General features: G+C 35.9%; 1 protein-coding gene across 1 annotated transcript in view; it reads right to left on the minus strand.

Annotated features, from left to right (window-relative positions):
- Positions 1-1,598: 1,598 nt before the first annotated feature.
- Positions 1,599-17,619, minus strand: part of Karybeta3 (karyopherin beta 3) — a 31,428-nt gene continuing 15,407 nt past the window's right edge. Inside the window, exons 12-20 of the mRNA XM_088263200.1 lie at positions 17,237-17,410; positions 13,867-14,075; positions 12,956-13,051; positions 12,548-12,688; positions 9,804-10,023; positions 8,971-9,143; positions 7,929-8,056; positions 6,568-6,787; positions 1,599-2,894 (exon numbers count right to left, since the gene is read on the minus strand). Of these exons, the coding sequence (XP_088119326.1) occupies positions 2,793-2,894; positions 6,568-6,787; positions 7,929-8,056; positions 8,971-9,143; positions 9,804-10,023; positions 12,548-12,688; positions 12,956-13,051; positions 13,867-14,075; positions 17,237-17,410 (1,463 nt within the window). The 3' untranslated portion in view covers positions 1,599-2,792. The remainder of the gene's footprint in view (positions 2,895-6,567; positions 6,788-7,928; positions 8,057-8,970; positions 9,144-9,803; positions 10,024-12,547; positions 12,689-12,955; positions 13,052-13,866; positions 14,076-17,236; positions 17,411-17,619) is intronic.

Here is a 17,619-nt window from a genome sequence, read left to right on the forward strand (position 1 = left end):
TATTTTGAACCCCATTGAGCGTGGACCCTGTGTATATTTACCTTTTTGAAACTCTCGACGAAGACATCAATTAAATTGCATACTCTAGGTCGCAAAGTTTCCAGGAGGAGATGGTTATTACTCAGTCGGAGAGTGATGACTTTCGAAGAATTAAGTCCATGAGCATAAAGAGGAACAGTACAAGTCATATTAATTTTGAGTAAAATTGGGTGAGAAAAAATATTTTTTCGTAATGTTTTTCGCAGATACTTTGTGCACATTTTATAAACTTTATAAAATAAAACAACTTTGTTTTTAACCACTTTTTTATTGGTACATTTTTTCTCTGACCAGTAAAGACAAGAACCTTGTCATCATCAGGGTTTAACAGTCAAAATCAACATCAAAAGGTTCTTGTTGAAACCGGTTGGAGAAAAAATATACCAATAAAAAAGTGGTTAAAAACAATGTTGTTATTTTATAAAGAGGAAAATTATATTTATTCATTAAGAAAACATTCAAAAGGAAGAGCAATGCCACCTTCTGATAAAAAATAACATCACTTGATTAGATGTTTATTATTTGTTATGACTAGATTTTAAACACACGTCCATTTACATTCAAGTCACCGGATCCCAATTTTTTGGATTATTGAATCAGATTTATATCATTTATTATAAATTGTTCACCACGAATTAGATAAGAAAAAAGTAAGGTTCGATAATAGCAAAATCTATCAACATTTTAGTGTAATAATTTAGTTTAGAATATTGAAAGCATTAACTTTGTGGATCATATTGATATATTATTTCTCGAAATAATATAATAATTTAGTTTAATATGTATTTAGTGAAAAAGTCATCGATAATTCCCCCCTGTCTGACAAAAGATCCATTGTTTATATATTGGATCTTAGTGAACAGATCATTTAAGTAATATGTACAGATCTGCTGATGTAGATCATCTACATGAATGGATCTTACCCAACTCTATCTTATCACCAAGTGCCAGTGCCAAGTTAATGAAAATTCTCTACAATATACTTACAAGTAATGTTTATATAAAAAATTCGAAGATTGTCATCTATGATGATTCGGTTAGGTTTTTTAAATTTACCATGTTTTATAAATAAAAGACAATTTTTAAGCCAATATAATATATTTATTAAACGTTACAGAGGCTTGTTACATGTTTCGTATTTGTTTTAACAAATATCCAAAGATAATCATCAGCGGAACTGCGGGATTTGGGATAACATCACAGTACAAGTCCAACGTATCAAGTCAAGGATTAGGTGTATGGCGGCCATACCAACACGTGAGCTGGCGTAAATTCATTAAAAATCTGCAGATTTTTGACAGAATGAAAAATGTTTAGTTGAAGTAACGTGAGGGATAATTGAATGATGTGAATTAAACTGAAAATATTGCAAACAATACAAATTCGATAACAAATCACTTGAATTTTGTAAAGTAAGCAAAGTAATGCTAGCAAGATAAATATATTTCTTAAACGTAACATAAACACCAATAATATTTTTAAGAAATAAGCATCCTTGCTAAGCAATGACAGTATAGAAGAGTTCACACTAATTTAAGAATTAAAAACTAGGTAAATTGTTTTTTTTTGTTTGAATATTTTTAATGGGTTAAATGACACGAATAAACAATACATTCATGTTTTTTTTAATTGATAGAAAAAATAAGTAGAACTAAAGTGATGTTAGTAATATTTTCACATGCGTGATTAATCATTTATTTGAATGCTGCCGTTACACTATTTACATTTTTTTTTAAAACTTTAACACACAAATATTGTATAAAAATATATTTATTCAAAATTTCATTTCCATTTATTCGTAACAGCAACATACAAAACATAATGATTTTAATTACATTAAGAGGATGTGGATTTCCATAACGATGAGGGAATATTGCTTTAAAATTATTTAAAAATATAGGTTATAAATAAGAAATTAATTAAGAGATTTATCAAATTGAAAATATATTACTGCAACTCTACACCACAAAAACAATCTCATCCATCAAATGGGTCGCAAAAAGCTATAAAAAAATAACCTTAAAAAATCAAGGCCAGAAAAATATTGAAGCTCCGCCAAAAACATCACTTTTGATAACTCGTCAGAATTTTGTAATCTTTACAATCAACAATCTGTAGAAAAATAAATATCACCGATACAAGTCACAGTAATACATTTCAATATTACCAAGGTCCAATATCCAATACATTATAATAACAACTAGCCTACGGACTTATTTACCCATCTCGCGACTGCGCGGGAATCACGCATTCTCGCGTATCGTAAACAATGGTCAATGCCGACAAAAAAAGAACCCTTTAACGTATTGCTTTCGTTACATCCAAATTTAGATATTTTAAATTACTCTAAATTGTATTAAAACCTCACAATTTTCAATTTACTTCTAGCCATCATAAAAACAACACATTGACCCTTTCCCAACCTGAGAAGTATCATTTTGAAACATTGCGATAGTCAGAAGTGCTTGTAAAAGAGAGGAGTTTAGTATTTTTCGACGACTCGCTATGTAAAGCGGATATTGAAAAACCAATGTTTTAAACTACAATAAAATATTATCGGATTTAGTGCATATTTTGAGGTTATGCCGATATCGGGATGAATTTTTCCCAGCTTGTCGCCATTTCCCGCGCCACACTCTCTATACCTTGTTGGATGAAAACAAGTCGGGAATTGTAATTAATGCGTGATTTGATTGTTTTACTTCTTGGAAGTAAGGCAGAAGGCGGGGAGGTGGTTAGCGCTGTGGAGACGACTATGCCGTCTGCGGGGGCGGGGCGCTGAGTGCCTCGTGCAGTGCGCGCTGCTGCTCTGGCGTCATGGCCGTTACGCACGCCGCAAAAAGTTCTGCGTTGCTCTGGAATAATACAAAAAATAACAAATCAAACATCTATTTATAGATTCGGTGTTCAATTTGTAGAATCCATCTTAATTTATGTATGAAATATAAAAATCAAACATTGATATTTGTGGAGGTCCTCGCAAAATGTTACATTTCCAATATTGCACAAAAAATCATTTATATGCAAATCTGCTCAGTTTACTGTATTCTATCAAAATCTTAATTAAAGATGCGACAAAACGTGACCAATCCTGTGTCAAACCAATATGAAATCATTTAATCGCACTAAAATGTAACAATTTTACAAGCTAGAATTCCTGATTACCTAAAATCATTTATTATGGAAATGTAACGTTTTGGCGAGGACCTCAACATTTAAAATCTACTCAATTGTATTTTATTATTGAAAACCCATCAAAAATAAAAATTGTGACAATTGTTTCGCCTTGTTATGGCATTTTTAAACAACTGTGAAGATGAAATGGATTGAGGGTCCTATTATAAAGTGCCTAGAGTTGTATAGCTATTTAAGGACCTTCAATCCATTTAATCTTAGCAGTACGAGCTATTGCACCTAATTATAAAAATCAATAGATAAATAAAGCATAAAAGTCGACAAGATGTGGGCAGAAGATTGATTACCTGGCTCTATAATACAATATACAAGATTGGACAGGGATCAGGACTGTCGAGGCGCTGTTTAGAGCTGCCCAAGACAAGGACAATTTATCCTAAGTGATAGTAGACGTCAGGGGGACCTGACATGATACGAACAGAAGTAGTTTGAAAATGCCATAACAATTCACTTTTTTTATTTTTTGAATAATAAAATATTATTAAGAGACTCAAAAAAAAAAGTGTTTGATTTTAATACATATACTAATTAAAACATCAGTTGACAATTAAATGACACTCAATAACTAAGTAAGTATTCAGTCGTCTAATTTGAAATTCATTTTTTATTAAACTCGCTATTCCAATCTACACAACATTACAAGTATGAATGCGCTATTAATATGAATGTGTAAAATCTATGGATTTCGTCAGTGTTACCAACTTGCGCAGTAAAATTTTGACTGTCATGATGTTGCCACCACCTGGCAACATCGTGATAATCAAAATTTTACTGCGTAAGTTGTCAACACTGATGAAATCCATCGATTTTACACATAAATGAGTTTTTACATAGGTACAAGTGAAAAAAAGAAACGCTATACACCTAAGAATGAAACAATATAGAAGAATGATACAATAAAAAATATTGTCAGCGGATGTTACAAACTTGCAAAAGTCAATTCATGCGACTGATGTAGAATGTGACCGCTTGTTACTCTTCCACGTTGACTTATCACATTAATCACGAAAAGATATAATGTCATAACCTAGTCGTGGAATACTAATTAACCTTCCCTTCCCGGTGATATGTATTTACTACAATTCTACTCTAATAACAATAAAATCGATACAAAATATAATAGATACGGGCTCAGAATTTTTGTACACCTCCGTAATACAATTAATTATGTATCACGTGAAAGTATTATAATACAAAGTTATTAATTTGCTGCGAAGGAAATAAATAATTTGTAAAAATAATCAGGGAAAGAATCACCAATACACAAACGCTTCTCATGCTTTGCGTACACTCGCACGCGGCCTGATAGTATTTCCGTCAATCTCCATTTAGTAAGGCACGAGTCGTCCTTTGGGGTGGTTGTGCCGCTACGCCAGCTACTTGGGATGTATTTTTTTTCGTGTTTTCAGATTCCTAACCTAACCTAACTTATTATAGCTAACATTACAAAAATTTTACATTTCAACTTCAACTATAATCAATAAAAGCGACATTTAGGAATATTTTCATATGGTGTACAATTTGTCCGCCTCCGTGGTTGGCGCATCTGGCTACCATTCATGCTGGAGGTCCCGGGTTCGATTTCCAGGGGGTCAAAATAAATATGTGTGCTTTTCACTTTCATATTTATTTAATATCACCCTGGACTGGTACCTGAAGCGCAGGGCTGATCACCTTGCCTCCGTGCAATTGAAACGACCAAGATAAGACCGCGTTGATATGATGCAGTGCCCTATGCACCATGGGGTGCGTATAGGGGTTGGAAGAAGAATATACATTTTATGGAGCCAGATGGTGAATTTTTATGTACATGAGGGTTATAAGAGTAAGAGTACAAAATACATATGACCGTTGCGTGTGGCAGTTTTTAGCACTATAAGGGCCCTTGTGCACTACACGGGATTTTACAGTCCGGCAATCCAGTAAGCATGCTAAAACGGATGACTCGCTTGTGCAGCTGTCCCTTTTTCTCCAGATCGGTGCGCATGAACTCGATCACGCTAAACTGTCATAGTCGCTTTTGTTTAAAAAAAACCAGACTGTGGAACAGTAAAATTCCATGTGGTGCACAAGCGCCCTAAAGGAAAGGTTGATAATAAAAAAAAATCACAAATAAACTTATTAATTAATCGTTTCACTCACACTTTTTATAACAAATTCATATATAAGACATCTACTTTAATTTAGTTTTATGATTAGCTGTATTCACTCATTTGTTTACTTTCGGTTTGACTTTCGCATTTGTGTTTACTGTTCTTCTTCAAAACCTTATCCACACCCCCAATGGTGCATAGGGCACATGTTTTATTTTATGTTTATATTTACATAAATTGTATACATTTATTTAAAGAACATTTTTTATTTATAGAATATTTTTGGCAGAGACTCACCAAGCCACCTTGTGTGTGTTGTCGGTGGAGTTCTTTTTGCAAATATTTTTTATTGTTATGTTTTACTGCATCATATAAACGCAGTGTTATCTTGATCGTTAACACAAGAAGGAAAGGTCATTCGCTTCAGGTACCAACCAGTCCAAGGTAATATTGAATGAATATTACAGTGAAAAAATCACATATATTTATTTGGCCCCTCCCCTGGGAATTGAACTCGGGTCCTCCAGATCGGTAACCGAGCGTGCTGACCATTGCACTGCGGAGGCGGACAAACCGGACGTTTACTGTTGGAATATTGGAATTGTGTAATTGGCTTTATTTTTATTAACCTGTTAACTGGCCGCTCCGCTGTCCAATTACGCAACTTGTAACGGGCGCAAATACTGATTCACTCCGTGTCTTAAATTCATGTCGAGACATGCATGGATGACTAATATGTTTGTTGTTCGATATATATATGTTTATATATAATATAATAAACATATATTTCAAGGACATATTCATATGTCCTCCCTGTACCCGATATTGTTTGCGTTGGACGTATTTATGCGTCCCGCCCGGTTAACAGGTTAAGTGAGAACCAATTTTCAAGTTTTACTTTAATTATAACTTACTCAAGCTAAAACAAAGTTGGATTGTAACTTGGCCAAGGTGCAACTAACCTATACACTTCAACATCAAAGTTTGATGGTAAACCTAAGTAATTATGGGGACAGATGTTCCAGGGCGCAACATATATTTCAAGGACGTATTAATATGTCCTACCCGTACCCGATATTGCTTACGTTTGACGTATTTATGCGTCCCGCCCAGTCAACAGGTTAATGTTACAATTTTTTACTTTAAATATATTTTTTTAAATGTAAAGCTGTACAATTCCTGAATAAATAAAAAATAAAAAAATATCTATATATCCATAATGTGGCGATGTAATCTTTACCTGCAGGCCCCTGATGATGGCGAGCAGGCGCTGAGCGGCGGGCAGCTCGGGCGCGAGCGTGCCGGCGCAGAGGGCGGCGGCCGTGGCGGAGAGCGCGCGCGGCAGGCCCTCGCCCGCGGCGCCCACGCACAGCGGGTGGTGCGCCTCCAGCAGCTCCGCCAGGTACCCGTACACGTGCGGCGCCTCGTCGCAGTCCTCCACCAGCGGCAGCCACGTCACCCTGCCACCACACAACACAGAACTTTTACATCCACGCTCGGACAAATATCTATCATGGTGAAATCATCCAGCGAGAGATGTGATGCGAGAGAGAATAAATGTAATTTATATTTGAAGCAATAACTTTGTGAATTTCTAGTTTCGAAACTAATCGGTAGACATTTAAGTTATAATAAAATATTTAAAGTGATTTTTAAACAAAGTTATATTTTAATTACATAATAAATTACGTAAGTACTCCACTTGAGGAGGTCTTCACCAGAACGTTAAATTTCCATTATAAATGATTTTAACCCTTTGCACTGGAAAGTTATACAATAAAATTAGAACTTGGTTTTACTTTATGAAGTTTTCCTGCATACCATTTTCAAATACTATATAGTCAATTTATTATATTTAAGGTTAAACAAATAAAAAAATTGTACGTAGTAGTTTATAAAAAAAAATTATGTCGGCGACATGTACAAGCTCACAAAAGTCAAATGATGCGACTAATGCAGAATGTGCATCGCTCGTTACTATTCCAAAGTTTAGGAAGTGACAGCGTCATAGGAAGACAGTGCCACAGCTGAACAGTGGAACACTTCGAGAGGATGGCATATCCTCAGCATTTGGACTAAAAAGTCTCCGTGCAAAATGTGAGTTTCAAGTCCAGTCAATAGCTGGGGTTTGGGAAAATAGATTATTTTATATGGCAAGCTATAATCATGGAAAGGGATAATCTGAAGAATTCAGGCTAAATCAACTAGGTGCGCCACATCATCCGGATCAATGTCAAAACTTGAAGTAAACCGAGTAGACCTAACCATTCCTAACCTTAACCCTTACCGGTCCATGTTGAATGTTATTTGACATTTTTTTCATCGTAAGTATTATTAAGTTAAAATGCAAGCTCACTTTTCACTCACATCTATTACAAAAGTATATGAAGCAGAGGATATATGAATTTTTGCTCATTGGAATGTGTTTTTTTTGGGGACCGGAAAGGGTCAAGGTTACCATGACTTATTTCGACGTTAACTATTTTTCACATGTTTCCAGATTGAGAAAGAAACTTCTTATGGATTATATTTCTGCCATTCGATAATAAGGGACTAGCAATAAACATCAATTGAATATAATAATTGTGTGAGAAAACTTACCAATGCCTCAAGACATCGTCCACATTGATGGCTGTAGAGTTATATTTGAGAATTTTAGTAACAGCTGATATGGCGTTTTCTGTTGCATTTATCTTAGCCGGTTGTCTACTGTCCGCTTCGTTAATTACCTGAAAAATTAAATAATTTTTAATTCAGCCCTCAGAATCGCAGAGTTTTTACTATTATGAGATTTGAGAAACTATTTTGAAAAAAAAAAAAAACAATTGTGGTCAAGGTATCAACACAGTGGGTAAAGAACCTACAATGCTAATTAGCTTGACGCCTTAATCTTGCATATCATTTTCCGTATCATCAACAAATACTAGCCGAAAATACAATTTAAACAATATGGCGTACTATTAAATCATTGTCCGCCTCCTTGGTGTAATGGTCAGCGTGTTTAGCTACCGTGCCGGAGGTCCCAGGTTCGATTCCCAGGGGGGGTGAGAATAAATATTACCGATTTTAAACTCTAATATTTATTTAATATTACTCTGGACTGGCCCCTGAAGCGCAGCAGTGATCACCTTCGCTTCATATAATCAACGATCAAGATAACAGTGCGTCAATACGATGCAGTGCCCTATGCACCATTGGGTGCGGATAAGGGTCAGAAGAAGAAGATTAAATCATTTGTTTATATTTTTATAAGAATGATTATAATTTTGACTATTAAAAAAGGAAGCTAATTGAAAACTAAAAATTGTGGGAATATTAAACCACTAGAGTTATTTTTAAAAGAAAAATAATGGATGTCATAATCATTTATCGGAGATGAGCCCAACAGACAACCTGGAGAGGCTTGTCATAACCTGAGACCTACAGGGTCGGAGAGCTAAAGGTAGATCTCCAACCCGATAGACCGACTAGGTGAAAGAGATCACAGGCCTCTCCGTTGCGGGAGCTCTAAGGGCTGCACAATGCAGGCACGCCAATGGCCCGCACTGGGCACGCAATGGGAGTGTTATCCGAGGTTCCAGAGGAAGTGGTCACGATCCTCGGCAATGAGAGAAACGATCGAAGAAGAATCGAGCGTGCTTACTTCAATAAGTCTGGGTACAGCCTGGGCGCAAGCCGCCGCAAACTGGTCCCCGCCAAACTGAGCGAGGACTCCGCATCCGTACGCTGCGGCTTGTCGCACTTCCGGAGCCGGGTTCAGGATGCAGCCAATGAGTGGTTCCAGGAAGTATTGTTGATATTTCACGCAATCGGGGCCTACAATAAACAATTTTGTATTTGTATATGGATAAAAAAATAACTTGTATGCATATCAACCTTAAAATAGACTAAATTTAAAGGTGAAAGTAGTTTAAGCTCTTTCCCTTTAACTCTAATCAAAATCATGAGTGTAATAGTAATTACACCAGACAAAGTTTCTAACTCTTCATATTGAGTAATTAACTAACTTATCATCACGCCGCTTCCCCGCAGGGGTAGGCAGAGAAAATAGAATGCCATACCAATGTGTCTTTGCACACAATATTCGCCTATTCCACATTCGTACATCTTCTCATACATACACGCCAATTATTCCCACTCCTGACCTGATCACTTTCAAGTATTTGAAAAACTGGATCATGCCAACATCGGTCTTCCTCTGTTTCTATTACCAACCACATTCACCTCATAAACTATCCTTTCTTCACTTGACATGCCATAACCATATCAATACACCTTTCTTAATTGAGGGATTGATTTCATATTGAGTGACGTTGCAACGACCAAGATAACACTGCTTCTATACGATGCAGTGCCCTATGCACCATTGAGTGTAGGTTAGAAGAAAAATAAGATGTTGCTAAATCTGTAATTCAGGCAACGTATAAACGGGATAGAAGTTCATAGTTGAAGGAGAGGGGGGGGGGGTGTAGTCACCTCCAAACTCGATGATGTCGTCGAAGATGCAGATGCCCCACTGGTGGTCGGTGGGCGGGCGCTCGGGCCGCAGCAGGTTGACGAAGTGGCCGATGAGCTGGTCCAGGTACGGGTAGAAGGCGCCCTTGTAGGACATCATGAGGGCGTGGATCACGTCCGCCACCTTGGACAGGCAGTACACGTCGTCGCTGTCCTCGTCCTCCAGCTGCTCCTCCACAACCTGACAAGAGAGCCAATTGTATTTTCCATTTGTCTGAGGGATCATTCAACTAGTGAATTATTCATTTATTATTAACTAAACACATCCACTATCATCTTTAAGACATATAAACTAAATATGCTATAAATCCTTGTACATAATAGGCAAGGTTAGGAGAATTTTCTAAGGCTACTCTTCTTCTTCTTTTAGGACTAGGTCCTGTCATTCTCCGGTCCGCTCCTAGGAGGTGGAAGACCAGCTATCCTTCCATTGTTTAAGTGGTCTTCCTGGGGGTCTGATCCCACTTTTGCAAAGGCAACTAATAAATATTAAAAAGAAAAAAAAAACAAATGCATCATTATGGCCTTAATCGTAAACATAGATTTAATAAACGACTAGTTGCGCGAGAAGTCTCACAACTCTCAACGCCCATTTAAAAATAAATATATATATATATATATATATATATATATATATATATATATATATATATATATATATATATATATTGGACTTTTTTATTTTTTATATAGTACACCGCAGGACAAAAAAATCTACGAGTTTACTTGCTACCGCACGCCTTGACTTTACTGAACTCTTTTTCTAAGAAATCCTTTATCGATACCTCTTTCTTTTGTTCAATAAATTAAAGACACTTTGTGTCACCTTTCTACAATATTTACATTTGAAAATGTCTCAACAATTTTGTTTTACCCGCGTTTGAGGGAACATAACACAACAATCATGGAAAGTGCAAAGCAAATGTCGATAGCGATAAAATCCAAAATAATCACACTGTCGCAACAAAACATATCTAATTGTAAAATATCTCGTCGAGTTGGGTATTCAGAAGGTGCAGTGAGGTTTTTATTTAAAAAATTCCAACAAACTGGATCCATAGAACGGAAAAAAGGAAGCGGATGGGGGCGCGCGACATCTGCCCGAGATGATCGCTTAATAAAAAAAATTGTTATGCGCGATCGATTTTTAACGGCACTTAAAATACACGCAGAGGTGCAGTCTACTAGCTAATCAACATTTTCAGTAAAAACTGTGTTCAGGCGGCAGTTGGAGCATGGTTTCCAAGCACGAAGTCCCGCAAAGAAACCATTACTGACGAACAAAATGCAGAAGGCTAGACTGGATTGGGCGAAGGAGCACCAGAATTGGACCTTGGAGGATTGGCAAAATGTTATTTTCTCCGATGAATCAAAATTCAACCTTTTTGGTCCAGACGGCATAAAGATAGTTCGACGAAAACTTGGGGAAAAATACCATCCTTCGTGCGTCCCTCGAACCGTTAAACATTCACCATACGTCATGATTTGGGGGTGCATGACAGCGTACGGTTTGGGACCTCTAAATTTTATACAGGGTACGATGAATGCCATCCAGTACAAAAAAGTGCTGAAAAACCATCTTATTCCAACAATCGAGGACATTACGCAGTATACCGCGGACCCGATTTTTCAGGACGATTTGGCGCCGTGCCATAGAGCCCGCACTGTGAGTACAAATATTTATTTTTTAGTGCACTTTGTAGACCACTTGATAAATAATTTATTGTTTTTCTTACAGATCATTGAATACAAGGATAAAATTGGCTTAAAATCGTTGACGTGGCCCGGGAATAGTCCTGATTTGAACCCGATAGAAAATTTATGGGCGATTATGAAAAAAAAAGTTGGGAAAAAAAAAAAAAAAAGCATTGAGGAATTAAAAAAAACTTGATTCAAGTTTAGGAAGAAGAAATAACATCAGAAATTTAAGATTCGCTTTACGCTTCGTTAAATAATAGAATTTTACATGTTATAAAAAATAAAGGTGAATTCACTAAGTATTAAATATTTTTAAATGTTATAAATATGTTTAAATGTAAAATACCTTAATTTAAAATAAAGCGCTTAGAACCTTCTTCTTAAATTTGAATAAAAAAATTACATGTCTTTTATTACTCCATCACAAACACTCGATCATAAATGAACCGTTATGGGTCTCTAAGGTTCGGATAATCTGATACCTGGTATATAATGGCAATTTCTAAGTACAATTCATGAGTAAGATCTTTCATTTTAACCTCGAAGTAACGAGTAGTCATCACATATGTTAAACAATACAAAAAAAACTAATTAAATATCAAGAATAATTCATTATGTGTCAATTTTAGTTTTTTTGAGGACTCGTAAATTTTTTTGTCCAGGGGTGTATATTTATATTGAAGAAAACTTATTTTTTCAATAAAAAAAACTGTATTTTGAGAAGGAAATTCAATTACATTAAATGTTACCTGTCTTAAAGAAAATTAATTTGCGGGCTATTAATTACTGGACCTTATGGTATAAACCGACTCTGTTGTCTCCGAGATGAAGGAATAAAATCAAATGTTAGCGATTGGTAACACTCTCAAAAGTCAATATAAGGAGACTAGTGAAGAGTAAAAATCGCTTTTTTAATTTTCCAAAGTTTAGGAAGTGACAGTGCCATAGAAGCAGAATGCCGCTGACGAACAGTGGAAATAGCCCAATAAGACAGTAAGGCTTCTCACCTCGTCGTAGTCTTCGTCCTTGCGCTTCTCCAGCCTCTGCACCGCCTTCTGGAAGTGGTCCTCCATCAGCTTGTTGATGATCCTCAACACTTCGGACATGGCTTCGTCCGTGAGACAGCCGGCACCCAGTTTCTCTATGCACTACAAATGGAAGTTGAATATCTTTATCTTTTGTTGTCCATCTTCTCCTTTTCAGGACTTCCAGTATGAGGGGCTGTTGGGTACTTCTCCTCACGTCCTCATTCCTGACGAAGTCATAATACTTTTCACCCAGTATTCGCATCAGGCACCTATTTTCAAAACTTACCAGTAATACAGTGTAATGGTATGAGTGTAAGACACAAAGTAATGGTATGTAAGACACAAAGTAATGGTATGTAAGACACAAAGTAATGGTATGTAAAGTACCTTGGCTAAGCTGTAGAGAAGTTCAATGAGGACTTCTTGTTCGGGTTCCGTGTCGATAGCCTTCAGTAGTTCTGGACAGATATACGCCCACATACCCTGCGAATAACACACAATTTATAAGTAAAAAAAAAAAACACAGAAGCCTATGTAAAATAAAATCTCATCTTCACACATTCCTATAGATTGACAAAAGAAGTACCATTGGGTGAGGATGAGGATTAAAAAATAATTTTTTAAATCACATTCTAAATCAATAAACCCAGTCTTAACGTTGAATTCATTAATTGATTCGGCAGTCATTTTTGGTAAAATTTATCCATTTTTAATTTAAGTTTTACTTAGTAAATACCACTATTTTTAAAATCTAGGACACAACTCTAAAATTTAGAATTAACTTCACATACGGTGTTTGTAAATTATGCAGAATGCATCGAAACACGTATCACAACAGATTTAAAGAAATAGTTATACTAAGTAAAACTTAAATTGAAAAAAAAAATATTTATTCATAACTCAATATTTGTAGGTATTTTAATAAATAAACTCTCTATTTCCCCTGCCTTCCTTTTTATCATCAATTTGTAATTCATGTTTTTTTTTATGTTCTAGTACTATCTACCCTCTGATTGCAAACAGCTATATATGGTATCAAACGTTTTGACCAATATCACTTGTCTGTTTTTGGTTGGTTGGAAGATATTGCTTTTTAGGAATAGGCTCGCCAATGTACTTATCTCTTTAAATAAATAAATCTAGTTTAAATAAATAAATACCGTGAGTAAAAAGCGTTAACAAAATGAGGAACTAAAATTAAGGTTTTACTGTATACGATTCACATATGGAAATTTAGAGGCGACTTTGGATACCATTGTCAGCCCGGGTAATCAGAGACAGATTTAAACAGTCCTCACCTCGAGAAAGACAGGCCCCTTGATCTGCGCGCACTCCAGGAGGTGGGGGAGGGACTCGGCGGCTGCAGTGCGCACGCCGTCGTGGAAGTAGAACTTGAAGAGCGGCACCATCAGGCGCACCACCTGCTCCGCATACTCTGCAAACCCATCCTTGAGCTCGCGGGCGTAGCACACCAGCATGTCACAAGCAGACGCCTTGTCCTCTAGCCCTGCTCAGACAAATTATATCAACGTTAGTAAAATAATGAGAAATAACATTATTGTTGAATAGATTACAATGCTGTTTTTAGTGGTCAGTGTGTTTGGCGACCGTGCTCAAGGTCCCGGGTTCGGTTCCCAGACCTAGACCTGAAACGCAGGGCTGGTCACTTTTCTTTCATGTGTTTAACGATCAGTGGCGGTACTTCTATATAAGCCTGGCGTAAATATAATAACTAATAACTCCAAATAAAAATGACCAAATCTGGACCAAATGATTCAAAATTATTTTACATTCACACATAAGCCAATAGTGTTAGCGGTTCTATTAACAGTGACCATTTATACAAGGCAAATTGCAATGCCAGACAGATGGAAGACATATCGCTCACTCCTTTCAAGAACGTCATAAATCAAAGATCGTCAATTTTCAGTTGTGCATGTTTTCGGAATGCCCTGAAAATGTACTGTATCCCAGCAAAAAAAGCATATTTTTAACATAATATTTACCTGCTACAGGGCAGAAAGTGTTGTTTTGCATTTTGAATAAAGCGTATTGTTTAATTATTTTTTTAAATAAACAATTTTTTTTTTAAATGGAGAAAAAACTTTCAGGTTTTACTTTAAAAATCTGTTGCATAGTAAAAAGTTCATTAAGTGGCTTGATATTTATTTTTCATACATTGTATTGTTTTTTTGAACTTTAAAAACATTCTCCTGAAAAATCAAGTTTTCTGATTTATGACGTTCTTGAAAGGAGTGAGCGATATGTAAGTATACATACAGACAGATAATATTATCATAATACAAGAAATGTTTTAGAAAATCAGTAACACAGTTTCATGCTGAAAGATTTTTCTTCTCAAGATACCAAAGTAAATTAATAAAAAACGACAATAACAAGCAGAGGGGGAAGCTATTGGCGCCAAAAGTTATAAAGGCATCCAAACTCTTTGGATTGGGCCTAAAAATTGTCTCGAGTCACTGTTTTGAAATACCTATTCATTTTAATGTCCAAAATTGGATGGAATTTCAAGAATATATTCGCATAAATGCCACATAGAACTCAGCCACCGAACACTGAAGAAAATGTAGATGTCATTTTTAACAGTAACATAAAAAGACTAATGAAATTATGATTTTAGTCAATCATTGAGGAGAAAGACACCATCCTATTCTAAAACATATCAAATCAAAGGATAACTGGATAAAAAATATAAGATAACTGGACAAAACATAACTGGATAAAAAATTATGTCAGCGACTTGTACAAGCTAGCAAAAGTCAAATGATGCGACTAATGCAGAATGTGCATCGCTCGTTACTATTCCAAAGTTTAGGAAGTGACAGCGTCATAGGAAGACTGTGCCACAGCTGAACAGTGGAACACTTCAAGAGGACTTCCCCCTTTTGAAAGTGTTGTCTGTTAAAGATCTTAAGGTTGTCAGTTATATTCTTGTATGATAATTATAGGGAAAAATAATCACTTTACTTTAATGTAATTTACGATGGAAATAAAGCTGCACTGATACAAGGCAGTAGTTCATGCAGTGATAGATGCTGTTCAGAAAAGAGGATTTATAGCACCCAAATGTTTTTTTTTTAATTTTGTCAATCATTATTCAAATTCATAGCTATAATTTTAAAAATTGCCACAATTCAAAAGAATATAAAATTCTGGTCTTCCCAACAATATAATCAAACAAAAATCTTTATATTATACTAAAGTATAAGTCAGAAATAAAAGTACTGTGAGAATGTTAACCTTTTAAACGCGTTAACTTTGTTCCTAAGAGACGCTCGTGCGCGGCTGTATTTTGCCGTTTTTTAAATTATTACTTTTATCATGTATTTAGTTGTGAAACGATTTATTTTCCTAAACAAAAACGTTCAATGGGATTCATTGTGCCTTTTTGGTACTCTATAATACACGTGTGTCACATTATTCTTGAAATATATCGTAATATAAACAAATTAGATCGTAACATAAATAAATCAAAGCACGCATCGTGTGTCACTCTTACCCACTGGCGATGCGTAGCGTCGAGAGTGAGACAGATATAGGGCATGATTATGGCGCGGACTAATTACCGACCGCAAGAAAAATCAGGGATCTGTTGTTTTATTTATCCTTGTGATATTACAAATTATTAGTCAGATATTTCAACAGATGTCATAAGGCCGAGGATTGACGTATTATTTTATCCAAAGTTCCACACCATGAAAAAATCCCTCCAAGTTGAACTGAGGTTCGAAACTTGGAGCAAAGTGAAAACACAAACGCTTATGTCAGCCGCGTATGAGGCATGTCTTGTAAAAACACAAACGCTTATGCGAGCCGCGTGGATCCGGTTAAAAATCTGAAGAAACTTTTTTCTTAAATTTATTTAAATTACACATTTTATTCAGTGGTTTTGTTATTTAGTCGACAAAATATGTATAATACAAATTACTTTCTAAACGTCACTGCGGATCAGATTGTATAAGGAAAGTGGGAATTTCGTTGTTTGATTTAACTTTCGAGAGTTCCATTAGCATTAGTTTTTATCATACAGGGCCGGTTGCGACGAAAAACTTAAATTAAAAATACAAACTATACATAAATGAAAGTTTATTTTATGCTGATTGGGATGCACAAGAGAAGTCGGATACTTTTGTTTAGCCAGCTGTGACAGGGCGTTAAAAGTTAGTATAAAGTTACATCCGTCAAAAGTATCGTGTTATGCTAATTAAACTAAGAAACACTGTTAACTTTAAACTAAAATAATGCTTATGCCATCCAATTTTCGACTTTAAACTTTATTTATACAAACTTTGATGCAACCGGCCCTTGGATAGTATTTCCTTGCCTACAAGAAATAATAAAGATTTCTATTAACCACTCAACAGTCGAATTTTGGCGATAAAACTTGCCGGTGTGAGAAATCGTCAAAAACAAGTCGAAACAAGACTGCCCGAACACCGCTCGGGTAAGTCAATAAAATAAATATTTGATATATTCAATACCGAGAAGTCGGAATATGATTTTCCTGAGAAGCACTCGAGGTCATCATTACAATGCAAACTCCTTGCCTGAGTCACACTCCGTAACTGGGAACTGGTTGAACGGTACTCTAGACTTGTAGATGTACTGTTAGATGTGTTAAAAGAAGAAAGCGGAATATGTTATTACCTGCAGTTCGGATGCCAAAGTTTTGCTGCTCCCCGAGATTGACAAATTGCCAGTCCACGTCGTCCTCGATAGATTCCAGATCGTCATTGTCTAGCAGAGCTACTTCGGGCTTGATGGCGGCCATACGCATCACCGGAGGCATCACCAGCGGCAGGTACTGCTCAAACTTCTTGCCTGGAAAATCATTACAATATTAAAACATCGGGGGTGTGGACGAGGCAACGGGTTTCAATCAAAATAAATTTAAATAATTTGCTGGCAGAAATGAAATGAGCGGCTTAAAAAATAAAAACGTCCTAAAATTGGCCAAATAGGCACATCATCAACATCGATATGATATTTTGGAATCTTTTAATATGATTCACAAAATATAACTAATATAT

Source organism: Brachycentrus maculatus, unplaced genomic scaffold, assembly GCF_059751285.1.
Source record: "Brachycentrus maculatus isolate JH-2025_06_01 unplaced genomic scaffold, ASM5975128v1 h1tg000196l, whole genome shotgun sequence".
In the NCBI taxonomy this organism is placed as follows: domain Eukaryota; kingdom Metazoa; phylum Arthropoda; class Insecta; order Trichoptera; family Brachycentridae; genus Brachycentrus; species Brachycentrus maculatus.